The following is an 18,340-nucleotide window of genomic DNA, read 5'->3' as shown; positions in this document are numbered from 1 at the left end:
TTTATCTATTTATTTTTTAAAGAGTTTCTCAAAATTATTTTTGAAAAATATCAGAATAAGTTTGTTTAATGAAGCAAATAATTTATTCAATCATCTAAAGTAGATTTTATCTACAAAAAAATTATGGGTAAATTCTCTAAGATAATTTTATTTTTGAATTATTAAATATTCTAAGATAATACTTTTATTTGCATTTTTAAAAGCTTTATCCAGAAAAAAAGTATTTTTTTTTATATTTGAAAATCCGAAAAACAATTTTAATTTATTTTTTATTCTTACTAGGAATTTTGAAAATAAAAAAGCAGATTAGCACTTAGGTTTGAATTTATAATGAATTAAAACAATTAAAATTGACATTTTATTAGAAAATTAAAAAAAGTACAAGAAATAAAAAAAATGCCTTTCCCTTACATACTATTCACTTTACTAGTAATATTTTGGATACAAGCTTTTAGATAGTTGTGTAAATACGTGTGCTCTCAAATAGCTTTTTCTATCTTATCAATGGTGCACTGGCTATTTGCTTTTATCTATTTCTAACTGATTGTTTCTATTGAGTTGGATAAAGATGTATAATTTAAAGTATTTGGAAATGAACTAACTGAGATTTAGATGTATTTCCATGTTCTTACCTGCTCTTACTTTGGATTTGATATTGTGGCTAAATTCATTAAAAAATAGCTTAACTTGTGGCTATTTATTCACCATGGACTAACACTGTTATTTATAGCTGTTGCTTTAAGTGAAAAATAATCTGGGTGTGAGAATATCTACATTTTAAGATATGCCACCTTCTGCAATGTCCCTATGAATTTACGAGATATATTTAGGGCATTAGATTTGAGGCAAACAATATCATATCATTATCTTAACTGCCTTTATGCTATAATTTACAGTTTCAATTTCATTTTCATGCTGCCAATGTGCTTAATTTAATTCTTATATAGCAATACAATAAATAGCACCATTATATTGCTTGCATTTTTATGCGCATAAGCACTCTATACGATTAAAAAAACTCACATCCCTCAATTTACAAAAAGTTCTAATTTTATAATTAAGAACATAAGAAACTATTGAAAATCCAATCAAACAAGATAAAATAAATATAAACAAAATAAATAAATAAATATTATAAATTTAAAGTAATTAAATGTTTTTGTATTTGAAATTCTTATTAATATATAATTTTTCAAACCGAATCAAATAAGATTCATATATTTTAAATAACTTAAAATATTAAAATTTGAATAAATAGATCATAAAAAATATTTTACCTTTACATTATTTCTTTTTTATCAAAAAATTATGATATTAAATTTAATCTGTAATTTTTATGTATGGAGTTAATTAATATTATTCATCAAATATATAAATAAATATATTTTTGTAATAAGTTTCAATAATATTAGCATTTAATATTAGTTATTATTTTTACTCAAAAATTGTTTTATTTAAAATAGATTGACATTATAAAGAATTTTTTATAGTCTCAAATTTAAGCTTATTTATTTAATTACCACAAATTAGTTATGTAGGATTGAAGTTTGAATTTAATTAAGTATTAAATATCTATTGTTTACTTTCATTTTTGCTAAAAATAATTGAATTTTTTAAAAATTGAATTGTAATTATGATAAATAAATAAATAAATGTTGTTTTTTTTTGTTTAAATTTGCTTCAATGAAAATAAAATCAAAACCAGTTTACCAGTTTGGTTTGTTAAATTCAATAAAATAACTTCTTTTGCTAGTAAAAATTGAAAACAAAGTTATTTTTCTATGTCATTTGAATCTATCATTTCATAAATGAGATAAAGTTTAAATAGAAGTTTTTTGATTTCCAAATAAATTATATCATTTAAATTTTGAGAAAATTATCAAAAAAAGTAATTGTAGGTTGGTTGGTTGTTTGTTTAAATTATTTGTAAAAAAACTAGAAAAAACATTGAGAAATGATAAGTAAATACATTAAAAATTTAGATATCTTTTCTTAGCCATTTCAATTCAACTCATCGAAGCAAAGTTTGAGGAAGAGAACATTTGTAGGAGCATTTTTATCAATCACTATAATATTGATAACTCTCCTCTATTTCATTTATTTAACTCTTCTTTACTTTTCTAATTAAATGGATCCAAAATTTCGATCATAGACCTTTGTTACAGATGAGAATGTAGAAATTCCATTAAAGGACAATAATATTGCCTTCTAAGTGTAAGATATTAATAGCAAAATCACCTTAGATTAAATATAAGATAAATCAGGATAGATATACCTAACTTTCACAGCTGTACGCTCTTACAGAAACAGTACTGATTACATCCGTACCGAAATTGATATAATATAATGTTAAGATCCATCTCTAAAGGGGTTTTACTGCTTAGATTTCTCTAAAAATCCAGAGTCTGCTTCAATAGAAATAGGTAACAATAACAATATTCTATCTACTTTAAGTCTGTTAGTTTATAGATGCTAAGACACAGATGTATACAAGCCTAAAGCTCCTAAAAATTGTGCTAATCCTATTGATATTGAAAAATATATTAATAATGTAAACAACTCCATTAAATTTAAGCTATTGACTTAGCAATACAATATAACTTCAAAGGAAAATCAAGTTAATTATAAAAATATTTTCACATTTATGTCAGGGGCATAGCTTGCAATTATAGGTATGTAGGTGTAGAAGTAAACAACTTTAGTCAATGATGGTTTGCTTGTATAATCATAAAATATTTACTCTGCTCCTATTTCTATTTCTACTGGAACTTAATATTTAAATTACTAAACTTTTGTACAAACGACCAATAGAAAATACTTTATGCAGTATTCGTTTACAGTTGATGAATCTGCTTAATACATTCAAATTTAATTCCCTACATTTCCTGAAGTTTTAGCATTATGTAATAGTACTTTATCTCTTTTGATGTGTTTAGGTATTGTAGGTAAGTATATGGCCAATAAATTAATAAAGTAGAATTTATTAATTACAATTTTGCAAAGTTATTATTAAGGAACTTTAGAAAAAATATTAAAAGTCAATTAGTTGTATTAGTCAAATGAAGAAAATAAACTAATTGAATTGACAGAAAGCAAAGAGATAATCGAAAGTGAGGACAATCAGAGTCCAATTTAAGTTCGCTCTATTAGAATTAATTCAAGAGAGTCAGTTTTAAGCACACTTAGGGATTATTAGAACAATATTAATCCTTCCTAAAAAGATGAAATTAAGGAAGAAGATGACATTTTTTTAAAAAACTAATAATTTCAAAAGGATAAATTTCTTTATTAAAACGAACATTAACCAAATTTGAAAAATTAATGTTGCTAAGATCAAAGTGAATAGATAAATACCATTGAAATGAATTCAGACAGATCAGAACCAATGATAAATTTAGAATATAAACAATAATAAGATAAATAATCACTTTATTAAGTTTAAAATACGAAATCTCCAATCGCAAATTTAAATATAAAGTAGAGCAAGTAAAATTTTATTTTTAGCTAAGCATTAGGGGGTTAAAATATCAAAAAAAAAACAATCCAAAATGATAAACTATCCTAATAATAGAAAAAATTAAATAAAGCGCATTTAGATTTGAAGAAGATTAGCTAACCTCAAATTCGTTTAGAGCTAAACAACAGCCAAAAAATTAGAAGATGTTTTATTTAAGTTTAAGTAAATTGCATTATTTTTTGACTTTTTATTTGATAAGAAAGTTTCTTATATCTCTCTAATTTAATAAATTTACTTACATTCTTAAATTAGCTCATTAGTTTCTTGTTTGTTTAATTAGGCAAACATATTTTTAAAAACTTTTTTAATTTTATTCTACTCCAAAAAATCCTTCATAAAAAATAAATTTAAATTTATTTACTTTTCATTTTTATTAATTAATTATTAAGATAATAATTTAACAAAAATATTATTAATATTTTTTTAAATAAATAAATAGACTTTTGAACAAGAAAGAATATTTGAAGTCTAAAGGTCTTGATCCATAGATTTTAAATTGCTTAAACGACTAGGTAGATAACAGTTTAGACTTTTTGAAATTTTTCAAAGACTTAATACTCCTGAAAAAGGCGATGATGATGATTCTAACAAAAGACCAAATGGCTGCTCTTTAGTTAGTTAAGTGTTCAGATGAATTCTTACAATAGTTTTGTAGTTAAGAATAATAAACGCTAAGTAATTTAAAACATCTAATTAATTTAATTTTATGATATTTACAACAAAAATTAATTCAATTAGATGAATCTAGCATGAATCACTTTGAAGAATAGATAGCAGTTTCATTATCAGAGGATTACCAAATAAACTAAATTAAGTTATTTTTACAAAAGTGCTAGGTACAAGAAAACTTGAATGAAATAGATTAAAGAATATATTCTTCTATAATTTGATATTTTTTTATATTCGAAAATATTATATATTATGCTTTTTTGTCATTAAATGTTCTTGTATTTCATATAGTAATCAAATATTTTTAATCTAAATTGGGAATCTGTAGGATCAAAATTTTATTATTTTTTAAAAGTGAGTGTAAATCCATATTTTACTTTATATCATTATTAATTTTCATTTTAATATTTTACATATTTAGCAACTTTAAACACAAGTAGAAGTAACCAAATGGCTTTAATTGAAATCCTTAATAATTTATGCATTAATGTTATAGGGTATTAAAGCAATATAGGAGCATTTTTTAGTAGGGCAGGAATTACTAACTAGAAATTCCAAATATTTCTCTTATAGGCATTTAGCCATTTAATTAAGTAATTATTATGGAAATATTTATAGATTTCTTTGTTATTTCGTTTGTTTGTTTGTTTGTTTGTTTGTTAGTTTCTTTAATTATTACTCCTTTAAAATCAAATTAATCATATATGAAAATCAAATAACTTTTTTTCGCGCTTTAAATTGAAGAATTATTTTGAATTAAAAGCTTAATTTATTATTTTGATTAAAATCTGATTCAAATTAAAGAAAAATTTGTTAAATTATTACTAGAAATAATCAAAATTTTAATACTAGCTAGAGAAAAATGGGCTTTAATATTTGAGAGGTTTTTAAAAAAAGAAAATCAAAAAAATGTAAAAAGAAAATGGGAAGTACTAAAATACTTTTTTTAAGATCTATAAAAAATACTTTTATTTAATCTTACAACAGCATCTATCTAATTATTTTTATTAATATTTCTCTAAAAGACTTTTATAAATAAAATAATATTCATCAGAAATACTTTTATTTGAGTTCGTCTACTTAAAAATATTCTATTTTAATAAATAACATTTTTGTTTAATTGAATTGAAATTAATTAAAATACTCTTCATTAAATTAAATTAATATCTATCCTGATTAAATCTAACTAAATTAAAATACTTTCCTAAACATAAATAAATTTCTTAATTTTTCTTGATTTATCTTAATATCTATTTATTTTTTTGAAGCATATCAAAATTATTTTTTTTAAAAATATCAGCTTAAGTTTGTTTAATCAAGCAAATAATTGATTCAATCATCTAAAGTAGAATATATCTATAAAAAAATTATGGGTAAATTTTCGAAGATAATTTTATTTTTGAATTATTAAATATTCTAAGATAATACTTTTATCTACATTTTTAAAAGCTTTATCCAGAAAAAAAGTATTTTTTTTATTTGAAAACCCAAAAAACATTTATTTTTTATTCTTAATATGTATTCTGAACATACAGAAGAAAGCAGATTAATATTTTATTTTAAATACCAAACACAAAATTTATAAATTTATAATTTGAATTAAAATAAATAAAATTGACATTTTATTAGAAAATTAAAAAAAGTACAAGAAATAAAAAAAATGCCTTTCCCTTACATACTATTCACTTTACTTGTAATATTTTGGATACAAGCTTTTAGATAATTGTGTAAATACATGTGCTCTCAAATAGCTTTTTCTATCTTATCAATGGTGCACTGGCTATTTGCTTTTATCTATTTATAACTGATTGTTTCTATTGAGTTGGATAAAGATGTATAATTTAAAGTATTTGGAAATGAATTAACTGAGATTTAGATGTATTTCCATGTTCTTACCTGCTCTTACTTTGGATTTGATATTGTGGCGAAATTCATTAAAAAATAGCTTAACTTGTGGCTATTTATTCACCATGGACTAACACTGTTATTTATAGCTTTTGCTTTAAGTGAAAAATAATCTGGGTGTGAGAATATCTACATTTTAAGATATGCCACCTTCTGTAATGTCCCTATGAATTTACGAGATATATTTAGGGCATTAGATTTGAGGCAAACAATATCATATCATTATCTTAACTGCCTTTATGCTTTAATTTACAGTTTCAATTTCATTTTCATGCTGCCAATGTGCTTAATTTAATTCTTATATAGCAATACAATAAATAGCACCATTATATTGCTTGCATTTTTATGCGCATAGGCACTCTATACAATTAAAAAAACTCACATCCCTTAATTTACAAAAAGTTCTAATTTTATAATTAAGAACATAAGAAACTATTGAAAACCCAATCAAACAATCAAACGAGATTAAATAAATATAAACAAAATAAATAAATATTATAAACTTAAAGCAATTAAATGTTTTTATATTTGAAATTCTTATTAATAAATAATTTTTCAAACCTAATCAAATTAGATTCATATATTTTAAATAACTTAAAATATTAAAATTTGAATAAATAGATCATAAAAAATATTTTCCCTTTACATTATTTGTTTTTTATCAAAAAATTATGATATTAAATTTAATCTGTAATTTTTATGTATGGAGTTAATTAATTTTATTCATAAAATATTTAAATAAATAATATATTTTGTAATAAGTTTCAATAATAATATCATTTAAGATTAGTTATAATTTTTACTCAAAAAATGTTTTATTTAAAATAGATTGACATTATAAAGAATTTCTTATAGTCTCAAATTAATTTAAGCTTATTTATTTAATTACCAAAAATTAGTTATGTAGGAGTGAAGTTTGAATTTAATTAAATATTAAATAACTATTGTTTTCTTTCATTTTTGCTAAAAATAATTGAAATTTTTAAAAAGTTTTTGTTATTGTGATAACTAAATAAATAAATTATGTTTAAATTTGCTATAATGAAAATAAAATCGAAATCAGTTAACCAATCTAATCTCTCTGTTTTTTAAATTAAATAAAATAACTGCTTTTGCTAGTTACAATTGAAAACAAAGTTTTTTTTCTATGCTATTTGAATTTACACATTAAATAAATGATATAAAGTTTAAATAGAAGTTTTTTGATTTCCAAATAAATTATATCATTTAAATTTTAACAAAATTCCCAAAAAAAGTAATTGTTGGTAAATTGTTTGTTTGAATTATTAGTAAAAAAATTACAACTAACTTTTAAGAAATGATAAGTAAATACATTAAAAATTTAGATATCTTTTCTTAGCCATTTTAATTCAACTCATCGAAGCAAAGTTTGAAGAAGAGAACATTTGTAGGAGCATTTTTATCAATCACTATAATATTGATAACTCTCCTCTATTTCATTTATTTAACTCTTCTTTACTTTTCTAATTAAATGGATCCAAAATTTCGATCATAGACCTTTGTTACAGATGAGGATGTAGAAATTCCATTAAAGAACAATAATATTGCCTTCTAAGTGTAAGATATTAATACCAAAATCACCTTAGATTAAATATAAGATAAATCAGGATAGACATACCTAACTTTCACAGCTGTACGCTCTTACAGAAACAGCACTGATTACATCCCTACCCAAATTGATATAATAAAATGTTAAGATCCATCTCTAAAGGGGTTTTACTGCTTAGATTTCTCTAAAAACCCAGAGTTTGCTTCAATAAAAATAGGTAACAAAAACAATATTCTATCTACTTTAACCCTGTTAGTTTATAGATGCTAAGACACAGATGTATTCAAGCCTAAAGCTCCTAAAAATTGTGCTAATCCTATTGATATTGAAAAATATATTAATAATTTAAACAACTCCTTTAGATTTAAGCTATTGACTTAGCAATACAATATAACTTCAAAGGAAAATCAAGTTAATTATAAAAATATTTTCACATTTATGTCAGGGGCATAGATTTAACTTGTAGGTATGTAGGTGTAGAAGTAAACAACTTTAGTCAATGATGGTTTGCTTGTATAATCATAAAATATTTACTCTGCTCCTATTTCTATTACTGCTTCAACTTAATATTTAGATTACAAAACTTTTGTACAAATGACCAATAGAAAACACTTTATGCAGTTTACGTTATTAGTTGATGAATCTGCTTAATACATTCAAATTTAATTCCCTACATTTCCTGAAGTTTTAGCATTATGTAATAGTACTTTATCTCTTTTGATGTGTTTAGGTATTTTAGGTAAGTATATGGCCAATAAATTAATAAAGTAGAGTTTATTAATTACAATTTTGCAAAGTTATTATTTAGGAACTTTAGAAAAAATATTAAAAGTCAATTAGTTGTATTAGTCAAATGAAGAAAATAAACTAATTGAATTGACAGAAAGCAAAGAGATAATCGAAAGTGAGGACAATCAGAGTCCAATTTAAGTTCGCTCTATTAGAATTAATTCAAGAGAGTCAGTTTTAAGCACACTTAGGGATTATTAGAACAATATTAATCCTTCCTAAAAAGATGAAATTAAGGAAGAAGATGACATTTTTTTAAAAAACTAATAATTTCAAAAGGATAAATTTCTTTATTAAAACGAACATTAACCAAATTTGAAAAATTAATGTTGCTAAGATCAAAGTGAATAGATAAATACCTTTGAAATGAATTCAGACAGATCAGAGCCAATGATAAATTTAGAAAATAAACAATAATAAGATAAATAATCACTTTATTAAGTTTAAAATACGAATTCTCCAATCGCAAATTTAAATATAAAGTAGAGCAAGTAAAATTTTATTTTTAACTAAGCATTAGGGGTTTAAAATATCAAAAAAAAAACAATCCAAAATGATAAACTATCCTAATAATAGAAAAAATTAAATAAAGCGCATTTAGATTTGAAGAAGATTGAAGCTAACCTCAAATTCGTTTAGAGCTAAACAACAGCCAAAAAATTAGAAGATGTTTTATTTAAGTTTAAGTAAATTGCATTATTTTTTGACTTTTTATTTGATAAGAAAGTTTCTTATATCTCTCTAATTTAATAAATTTACATACATTCATAAATTAGCTCAGTAGTTACTTGTTTGTTTAATTACGCAAACATATTTTTAAATACCTTTTTAATTTTATTCTACTCCAAAAAATCAATCATCCATAAAATAAATTTTATTTTACTTTTTTATTAAGATAATAATTTAACAAAAATATTATTAATATTTTATATAAATTAATAAATAGACTTTTGAACAAGAAAGAATATTTAAAGTCTAAAGGTCTTGATCCATAGATTTTAAATTGCTTAAACAACTAGGTAGATAACAGTTTAGACTTTTTGAAATTTTTCAAAGACTTAATACTCGTGAAAAAGGCGATGATGATGATTCTAACAAAAGACCAAATGGCTGCTCTTTAGTTAGTTAAGTGTTCAGATGAATTCTTGCAATAATTTTGTAGTTAAGAATAATAAACTCTAAGTAATTTAAAACATCTAATTAATTTAATTTTATTTTATTCACAACAAAAATTAATTTAATTAGATGAATCTAGCATGAATCACTTTGAAGAATAGATAGCAGTTTCATTATCAGAGGATTACCAAATAAACTAAATTAAGTTATTTTTACAAAAGTGCTAGGGACAAGAAAACTTGAGTGAAATAGATTAAAGAATATATTCTTCTATAATTTGATATTTTTTTATATACGATAATATTATATATATATTATGCTTTGTTGTCATTAAATGTTCTTGTATTTCATAAAGTAATCAAATATTTTTAATCTAATCAATCTCATAAAATTTTATTAATTTTAAGTTGGTTTGGCTAATAGATCATAAAAATAAACATGTACTGGCTTGATTAATTTAATAAACTATTATATATATAGTAATGTTTCCCTAAGAAAATGTCCAATAATATTATATTTTATGTAAAATTTATCTCTTAAAATAAAGTGTGGTCATCCTCTATTAATTAGTTTATAGTTTTTTATTGATATAATATGCAATAATTGTAAATAATAAATAATAAGACAACAACTTATTTCAGAGCTGTCTTAGATAGATAAACACTAAATAAATTTTAAGACAATTTTGGTATTTCACGTCAAGAGCAAGCATCATTATCTTTCAAAGAGGAGTATTCATTTTAAATAAAATATTAAATAAAAGCATAATAGAATACTAATAGCAGTTAGAATTTATTTATAGCTAATCCTGGAATTTATGCTGACTGGATACATCAATCATGCCATCTGAATTTCAATAAGTTTTTATTTAAAAATTGAACAGTATCTATTCTTCGTGCTTTTTTGTTTATATATGAAAATTTATCTGATTGATAATTTTATTAAAAATAAAAAGAACCTTTTAATTTTTAAAAAAAATTGGAATCTGAAGGATCAAAATTTTTTCATTTTTTATAAGTGGGCGTAAATCCACATATTACTTTATATCATTATTAATTTTCATTTTAATATTTGCCATATTTAGCAACTATAAACATAAGTAGAAGTAAAAAATTGCTTTAATTGAAATCCTTAATAATTTATGCATTGACGTTATGGAGCATTAAAGCAAAATAGAAGCATTTTTTAGTAGGGCAGGAATTACTAACTAAAAATTCCTAATATTTCTCCAGTAGAGATTTAACCATTTAATTAAGTAATTATTATGGAAATATTTATAGATTTCTTTGTTTCTTTAATTACTACTCCTTTAAATTTTCAAATTAATCATCTATGAAAATCAAATAACTTTTTTTCGCACTTTAAATTGAAGAATTATTTTTAATTAAAAGCTTAATTTCTATTATTTTGATTAAAATCTGATTCAAATTAAATATAAATTTGTTAAATTAATGCTAGAAATAATCTAAATTTTAATACTAGCTAGAGTATAATGGGCTCAAATATTTGAGAGGTTTTTAAAAAAAGAAAATCAAAAAATTACTAAATAAAATACATACTTTTTTTAAGATATAAAAAAAATACTTTTATTGAATCTTAAAACCAGGAATTATATATTAATCTAATTATTTTTATTAATATTTTTTTCTAAATAAAATAATAATTTTATGAGAAATACTTTTATTTGATTTTGTCTATTTAAAAATACTTTATTTTAATAAAAAACATTTTTATTTAATTAAAATACTTTTTATATTAAGTTAATATTTATCCTGATTAAATCTAACTAAATTAAAAAACAAACAAAACTAATAAATTTCTTAATTAATTTTTCTTGATTTATCTATTTATTTTTTTATTTAAGAGCAAACCAAAATTATTTTATTTAAAAATATTAGCTTAAGTTTATTTAATGAAGCAAATAATTGATTCAATCATCTAAAGTAGAATATATCTATTAAAAAATTATGGGTAAATTCTCTAAGATAATTTTATTTTTGAATTATTAAATATTCTAAGATCATACTTTTATCTGCATTTTTAATAGCTTTATCCAGAAAAAAAGTATTTTTTTTATTTGAAAACCCAAAAAACATTTATTTCTTATTCCTAATATGTATTCATTCTGAACATACATACAAAAAAAAGCAGATTAACATTTTAGTTTAAATACCAAACACAAAATTTATAAATTTATAATTTGAATTAAAACAAATAAAATTGGCATTTTATTAGAAAATTAAAAAAAATACAAGAAATAAAAAAAATGGCTTTCGTACTATTCACTTTACTAGTAATATTTTGGATACAAGCTTTTAGATAATTGTGTAAATACATGTGCTCTCAAATAGCTTTTTCTATCTTATCAATGGTGCACTGGCTATTTGCTTTTATCTATTTCTAACTGATTGTTTCTATTGAGTTGGATAAAGATGTATAATTTAAAGTATTTGGAAATGAATTAACTGAGATTTAGATGTATTTCCATGTTCTTACCTGCTCTTACTTTGGATTTGATATTGTGGCTAAATTCATTAAAAAATAGCTTAACTGGTGGCTATTTATTCACCATGGACTAACACTGTTATTTATAGCTGTTGCTTTAAGTGAAAAATAATCTGGGTGTGAGAATATCTACATTTTAAGATATGCCACCTTCTGCAATGTCCCTATGAATTTACGAGATATATTTAGGACATTAGATTTGAGGCAAACAATATCATATCATTATCTTAACTGCTTTTATGCTTTAATTTACAGTTTCAATTTCATTTTCATGCTGCCAATGTGCTTAATTTAATTCTTTAATAGCAACACAATAAATAGCACCATTATGTTGCTTGCATTTTTATGCGCATAGGCATTCTATACGATTAAAAAAACTCACATCCCTTAATTTAGAAAAAGTTATAATTTTATAATTAAGAACATAACAAATTATTGAAAATAAAAAATCCAATAATTTAATATAAAATATAAAACTTATAAAATAAATATCATAAATTTTAAGTAATTAAATGTTTTTGTATTTGAAATTCTTAAATATACATGCATACATTACTTTATATATTAATAATTAATTTTTCATTAAAATTATATGATTTATAAGTTTTAAATAAATTTAAACATTAAAACTTGAACAAACAAAATTTATCATTTAAAAAATAAAGTCTTTTTCAAAATAAATTTTTTAATGATAAATTGTGATATTAAAAATTTAATTTTAACTTAATCTATTTGCAATATGTGTTTATTAATTAATTTTCCATATTTTATATTTAATTATTTATTCTAAAAAAAATTAAAAATAAAAGCTATGATTAATTATTATTATTACTCCTAAATTGTTTTATTCAAGTTTTTTACCTATTAAGAAGAAGAATTACTTGTAGTTTAAAATTTAAGCCTAGTTGTAATACTTAGAGTATAAAGTTCTATTATAACATTTTTTAACTTCCTTAAATGAGATGTAGATAATAGTTTATATTTTTTGAAATTTTACAAAAACAAACATAATACTCCTGAAAAAGGCGATGATATTTATTCTAACAAAAGAAGAATTAGAAGCAGTTTAGTTATTTAAGTATCTACAAAAATTTTTGCAATAATTTTCTTGCAAAAATAATAAAAGCAGTCAATTAAATAGCAAAATACTTTTATTTAATAAAATATAAAATAAATATTTAATTTAATGAATAACTTTAAACAATAAATAGGTAGCAGAGGATTACCAAATAAATTAAATTAAACTATTTATAATCAAGTGCTAGATGTCAAATAACTTGAGTGAAATAGATTGTAGAACATGTATGTTCTTCTCTCTTATTAATTTTTATAATCAATAAAATTATATTTTTTTATAACTTATTACTGGATATTTCTAATTATAATAGTAAGTAAGTAATCTAATTTTTTAAATTTAATTTATCTCAAAAACTTTTATTGAGTGTACGTCCATAAGTACTAAAAAAATAAAAAATAATATATAAATGTATTGAACCAATTACTTTAATAAATTCTACATTTTTTTTTATTTTATATTTTTGTTTATGAAAGAGATAAAAGAATAAAATCTCCTCTAAAATGATTTTTATAATCAATAAAATTATATTTTTTTTAAGTTATTGCAGGATATTTCTTTTTATAATCGTAATTAATACAAGGTTTTTCATTTTATTAATCTAAATAACTTTTATTGAGCTTAATTAAAGAAGTTCTAAAAATGTATTAATTAATATTATATAAATATTTTTTGAATCAATTAATTTAGTGTGAAGCAATTAATTTTAATTTAAATAATATATAATAAAATTTACTTGTATTTAAATTTAAATCTTTATAATTGATTAAACAAAACTTAATAAAAATGTTAAATAGTTAGATTATTACAAAGCAGATAAATATTTTGATAAATAGATAAGTAGATAGATAGATAGATGAATAATTTAATTTTTAACTCTTAAAATTACTGTTTTTTTATTAATTAGTAAAATAATCTTAAAGTTTTAAGTTAGAGGAAGTATAAAGTTAGAGTTCAATAATTATTAATTCATATATTTGCTTAAGTTAATAAATAAGTAGAAGTATCTCAACAAAAGGAGATGATAAATTAATAAGATCTATAATCATCTTATTTAAAGACAGAAAATGACTCTTCTTTGCTCATAGGAGCAAAATATAGATCTTCAAATATAAATTTAGTGCATATGGACTAAAAAGATCCTTAAAATACTACAGAATGCAATGACTCGTTGCAAAGTATGCAAAACTTAGAGTCTTCTTTATAAAATAATAATTAATAGGCTCTTTAATCATTAACAAATAAATAAGATTTGCAAATCAAAATTCATGAACCAAGTTAAAAATAAGAAGTGACATCAGAATCTTCTTCTGATAGTTCTTCATCTTCATAGTCCTCCTCTTCCTCTTCTGAATCAGAAAACAAACAATAGCGGAATCAACAAAATTAAAAAAACATCTTATCCATTAATCCACGTAATATTATATTATTCATCTTTGGTATGCTTTTAAAAAAATAGTTTGTTTTTGAAAGATTTATTAGCAGCACACTCACTACTAAGTCCTTCTAATTCTAAAAGGCATAGCTCCTACCTATCTAAAGAATTCCAACACTAAATAGAAAATAATAGCATTTTACTTAAATAATCTATAAAATAAATCAAATAAAATATATTGAGTAACTGCCTCTTTAAAGATAAAATATATTATAAACCAAATTTTCTCAAGAGACTAGTTTTCATCCTAAAATTTTATAGAAAAATGAAGTAAAATGTAATCAAAAATTTTATTTTCTTTTAAAATTTAAGTTATTTATTTTGTTAAAAGGTTTTGAAAAAGAGCTTGAAATACTTAAGCGAGAAGTTTTTCTACTTAATTAATGATAAGGCTTCTTAGGTAAATTCAAAGAAAAAGTAAAAAAATAAATATTTAAGAAAGTTTGAAAACTTACTCAAAATATTTTAGAAATTTTCTATTGATACCTTTCGTCCAGAAAACACATTTACCATAGTTGTTAAACTGCTATAGTTGGCTGTAATTATATGTTAATGCTGGTGGCTCCCAATTCAAATGTTGTTTGAAGATTAAATTTATGAACTAGAAGTATCAAGTTATTTTAATATACTCTCTTTCTTTATATTTATATTTTACTTGATAGCCAGCTTAAATACAGCAATTTATTAAGAAGGAATAATTGTATTTGATAAATTTACTATCTTTAAGCAATATGCGTCTTTTCAGCTGCCCTTAGATCTTACAACTGCAATATTCCTACTATGCTCTCAAGGATAACATTCATTTATTTTATTTTTACTTATTGTTTTTAGAGTGACTTAATTTTTTGTATTTCTTTCTATCTTAGATTCTAACTACCAAATAAAGTAATAGCAACCTTTTTTTTATTTAACTTTCAAAACGTATAAAAAAATTATAAATACAAATATGATTGAACTTCTTCATAAATATAATTAAACTTATCTTTGAAATAATATTTTTAACTTGCTTTTAATTAAATTTTTATTGATTTAGAATATCAATTTAATGAAATAATTTATTTTTTAAAAATTTAAATTAAAAATAATAAATAGGTAGAGATTTCCTAGCTTTAGATTAGCTAAAATGTTAGGAATTCTTCTGCTTTCTGCCCACTTTTTTGCTTGTGGTTTTATATGGATTGGAAGTAACACTGACTAAAATAACAATTGGATTGCAAAATAAAGTTTGTAAGGATAAAGTTGGGGAAATATATATATAAATAGCTTATATTTTTCTATAGTAACAATGATAACAGTAGGATATGGTGACATAACTCCTGTAAATTTGATTGAAAAAACTTTTGTGATGATTATAATGGTATTTAATTGTGGTCTATTTGGATATTACATAAATGTTATGAGTGAAATATTCAGAATTAAGGAACAAGAAAATATGGTTGTTATGTAATCAATCAATCAATTTTTATTTATTTCTTCGATTAATCTACTAAATTATTAACTAATAAATATATTTTTTTGTAACTAAAAAGCAACCAGCAGCTTGAAATTTTTAAGTATTTAAAGTTAAGAGGTGTATCTAACCACATTCAAACTCAAGTGGCTAAATAGCTTGAATATATTAATTATTAAGAAAGCTCTTAAAAAGGAGAACATCTTATAAGTAAACTTGGAGAAGGTTTGAGAAATGAGGTTAAAAAAGACATATATCTGAAGTATATTTAAAATCATGTAATCATGAAGAGGATTTTTTCACAGCAATTTTTGTTTAAGCTAAGTCTTCATATGAAAGAAATGATGTAAAACTAAAAACAGATAGATATAAATCAGAATTTTAAATCATTTTTTAAACATTCTAAAAAGTTTATATCCAAATTAGATTCTTCATAAAAGAGGAGAGTAAATATAAAGAATATATATGATTTTCAAAGGAGTTATTGAATATGTTTTTGAAGGAGACACTGATTAATAAATATCTAGTTTTTAAGTAAAAATTTATTATTGAAGTTAAATTAAAGTAATCACATTTGTTTGTTTTTTTATTTATTTATTTATTTTATAGAGCGGTTAAATAATATCCATAGAACGATTTATTGCCTAACAAAACTACGAAGCAACTCTTAAGAGCTAAAATATGTGTACATTGATTTATATAGATTTTAATGATTTTAAAAACCTCCTCTGTTAGTTTCAACAAGATTTTGTAATTTTATTTTTAAAATGAAGAAAAAAAAATTTGCTTAATTAAAATTCAAATAAAATCAAAAACAAATAGGAAAAGTACTTCATGATAAAAGATTTAATTCAACAGAAACTTACGAATCCTTTCTTTTCCTATGAGCAATGCTAATCTTGCCAGTAATTCAACCATACCCTTTCATAATGTCCCTCAGTTACGTTTTAGCCCCAAAGAGACATTGTCGTAAACAGACATGCCTTTAGCATGGATCAAAAAAGATAAAAGGTTCATAAATAAAGATTTAAATCAAAAGTATGATTTCAAATTATTTATTTATTATTACTATTTTTATACATTTTGCATTTAAAATGTTAATTTATTTTTTTTCAATTACTTACTTACTAAGATTTGCTGTCTTTCAGAGCTTCATAAGATAAGAGTGATGTTTAAAAAATATAGACTTGACAATTTAGACGATGATTAAAAGAAAAATTTAAGCTCTTTTTAAGATCAAAAATGGACTGAGCATATACTTTTATGGACGGATAAAGTATTCATGCAAAGACTTCCTATAAAGATTAAGGTAAGATGGAATGATGATGAGTAAGATTAGTAAGTCAGAGAATCTAGATATGATGTATGTGACTATATTGACTATGAAGATGAAGAAGAAGAGGAAGAAGAAGATGAGGATGATTTGGGAGATAGTGAATATTATGAATAATCTTAAAAGGAAAATAACAGTTATTATGACCTTCAGAGCATAGGTTGTAAAGATGATGATTTAAAGAGTACTTAGATTTCTATCAAAAAGTAAAGATTAAATTCTATAAAGCTAAGAGAAAGTTAGTAGATTTCTTAAACAACTATTGAAGAATTGTTTAAGTAAAGCTCAAACAAAAAAATTTCTCTAGAACATCAAAACGAAGATAGGTAAAAGAGAGATTCATAAAAAACCATACAGAAGAACTCATATAAAATGAGAGACACCATTTCAGAAAAAAATTTGTCAAGGTAAATCATACTTTAAACATTATTTATTTATTTAATTAAGTTTAAAATTTATTTTGAAATTATAAAAAAGGAGACAAAGTTGTGATAAAAGCAATTAATAACAGCAAGATGGAAAACATAATTCAAATCTAAATATAACTGAGTAAAAATCAGATTTAGAAAATAAATCACAACATTAGATATAACCATAGTCATAAATGATAAACGATTAATAAAATTAAATCATGAGCATATTAAATTATATTTCAACCTTTTAAAAAGGAGTACTTGATATTATGAATAAATAGAGCTAATCGATGTCCAACTTAAGTATTTCTCGTAGAAAAAAAAAGAAAAAAAGAAATTTTAATAGGTTAAATAGCACAATTGTAAACAATTAAGACTTTGAAATTTCCCTAACTAACTTTGAAAGATGCAAAGAATATAAATTATATTTCCCAGAGTACAATTTATCAGTCATTATGGAGTAGATTAAGAAAAAGCACAATTATTTCATGAAAAAATGGATTGAAGGAATTTAAAAATCTAATTTTACTTAAAGAAGGTCTTTATTTAAAAAAATATATTGA

At 21.9% G+C, this 18,340-nt stretch overlaps 5 protein-coding genes across 5 annotated transcripts; all 5 read left to right on the top strand. All coding sequences in view use genetic code 6, as the record gives it.

The window, feature by feature from the left end:
* Positions 1-396: 396 nt before the first annotated feature.
* On the top strand, positions 397-1,080 carry TTHERM_000717989 (transmembrane protein, putative; the record flags this gene model as incomplete). The annotated part of the gene is made up of 1 exon (XM_012798356.1): positions 397-1,080. One exon carries the CDS (start codon positions 397-399, stop codon positions 1,078-1,080), a length of 684 nt encoding a protein of 227 aa, XP_012653810.1.
* A 1,048-nt stretch (positions 1,081-2,128) lies between these two features.
* TTHERM_00717970 (hypothetical protein) lies at positions 2,129-4,407 on the top strand (the record flags this gene model as incomplete). Its single annotated transcript, XM_001015116.2, has 3 exons — positions 2,129-3,486; positions 3,957-4,192; positions 4,256-4,407. 3 exons carry the CDS (start codon positions 2,129-2,131, stop codon positions 4,405-4,407), a joined length of 1,746 nt encoding a protein of 581 aa, XP_001015116.2.
* A 3,002-nt stretch (positions 4,408-7,409) lies between these two features.
* TTHERM_00717950 (AMP-binding enzyme family protein) lies at positions 7,410-9,847 on the top strand (the record flags this gene model as incomplete). The annotated part of the gene is made up of 3 exons (XM_001015114.2): positions 7,410-9,136; positions 9,397-9,632; positions 9,696-9,847. The coding sequence occupies 3 exons, from the start codon at positions 7,410-7,412 to the stop codon at positions 9,845-9,847; spliced, it is 2,115 nt and encodes a 704-aa protein (XP_001015114.2).
* A 2,151-nt stretch (positions 9,848-11,998) lies between these two features.
* On the top strand, positions 11,999-12,241 carry TTHERM_000717949 (transmembrane protein, putative; the record flags this gene model as incomplete). The annotated part of the gene is made up of 1 exon (XM_012798355.1): positions 11,999-12,241. The coding sequence occupies one exon, from the start codon at positions 11,999-12,001 to the stop codon at positions 12,239-12,241; it is 243 nt and encodes an 80-aa protein (XP_012653809.1).
* Positions 12,242-14,167: 1,926 nt separating this feature from the next.
* On the top strand, positions 14,168-18,340 carry TTHERM_00717920 (zinc knuckle protein; the record flags this gene model as incomplete). Its single annotated transcript, XM_001015111.2, has 12 exons — positions 14,168-14,561; positions 14,632-14,858; positions 14,913-15,195; positions 15,309-15,413; positions 15,448-15,502; positions 15,680-16,024; positions 16,111-16,377; positions 16,442-16,565; positions 16,641-16,781; positions 16,854-17,069; positions 17,164-17,771; positions 17,842-18,340. 12 exons carry the CDS (start codon positions 14,168-14,170, stop codon positions 18,338-18,340), a joined length of 3,264 nt encoding a protein of 1,087 aa, XP_001015111.2.

The sequence above is a fragment of the Tetrahymena thermophila genome, assembly GCF_000189635.1.
Source record: "Tetrahymena thermophila SB210 genomic scaffold scf_8254592, whole genome shotgun sequence".
Taxonomy (NCBI): Eukaryota; Ciliophora; class Oligohymenophorea; order Hymenostomatida; family Tetrahymenidae; genus Tetrahymena; species Tetrahymena thermophila.
Note: the sequence above shows the minus strand (reverse complement) of the source record. Positions and strands in the feature narration are given on the sequence as shown.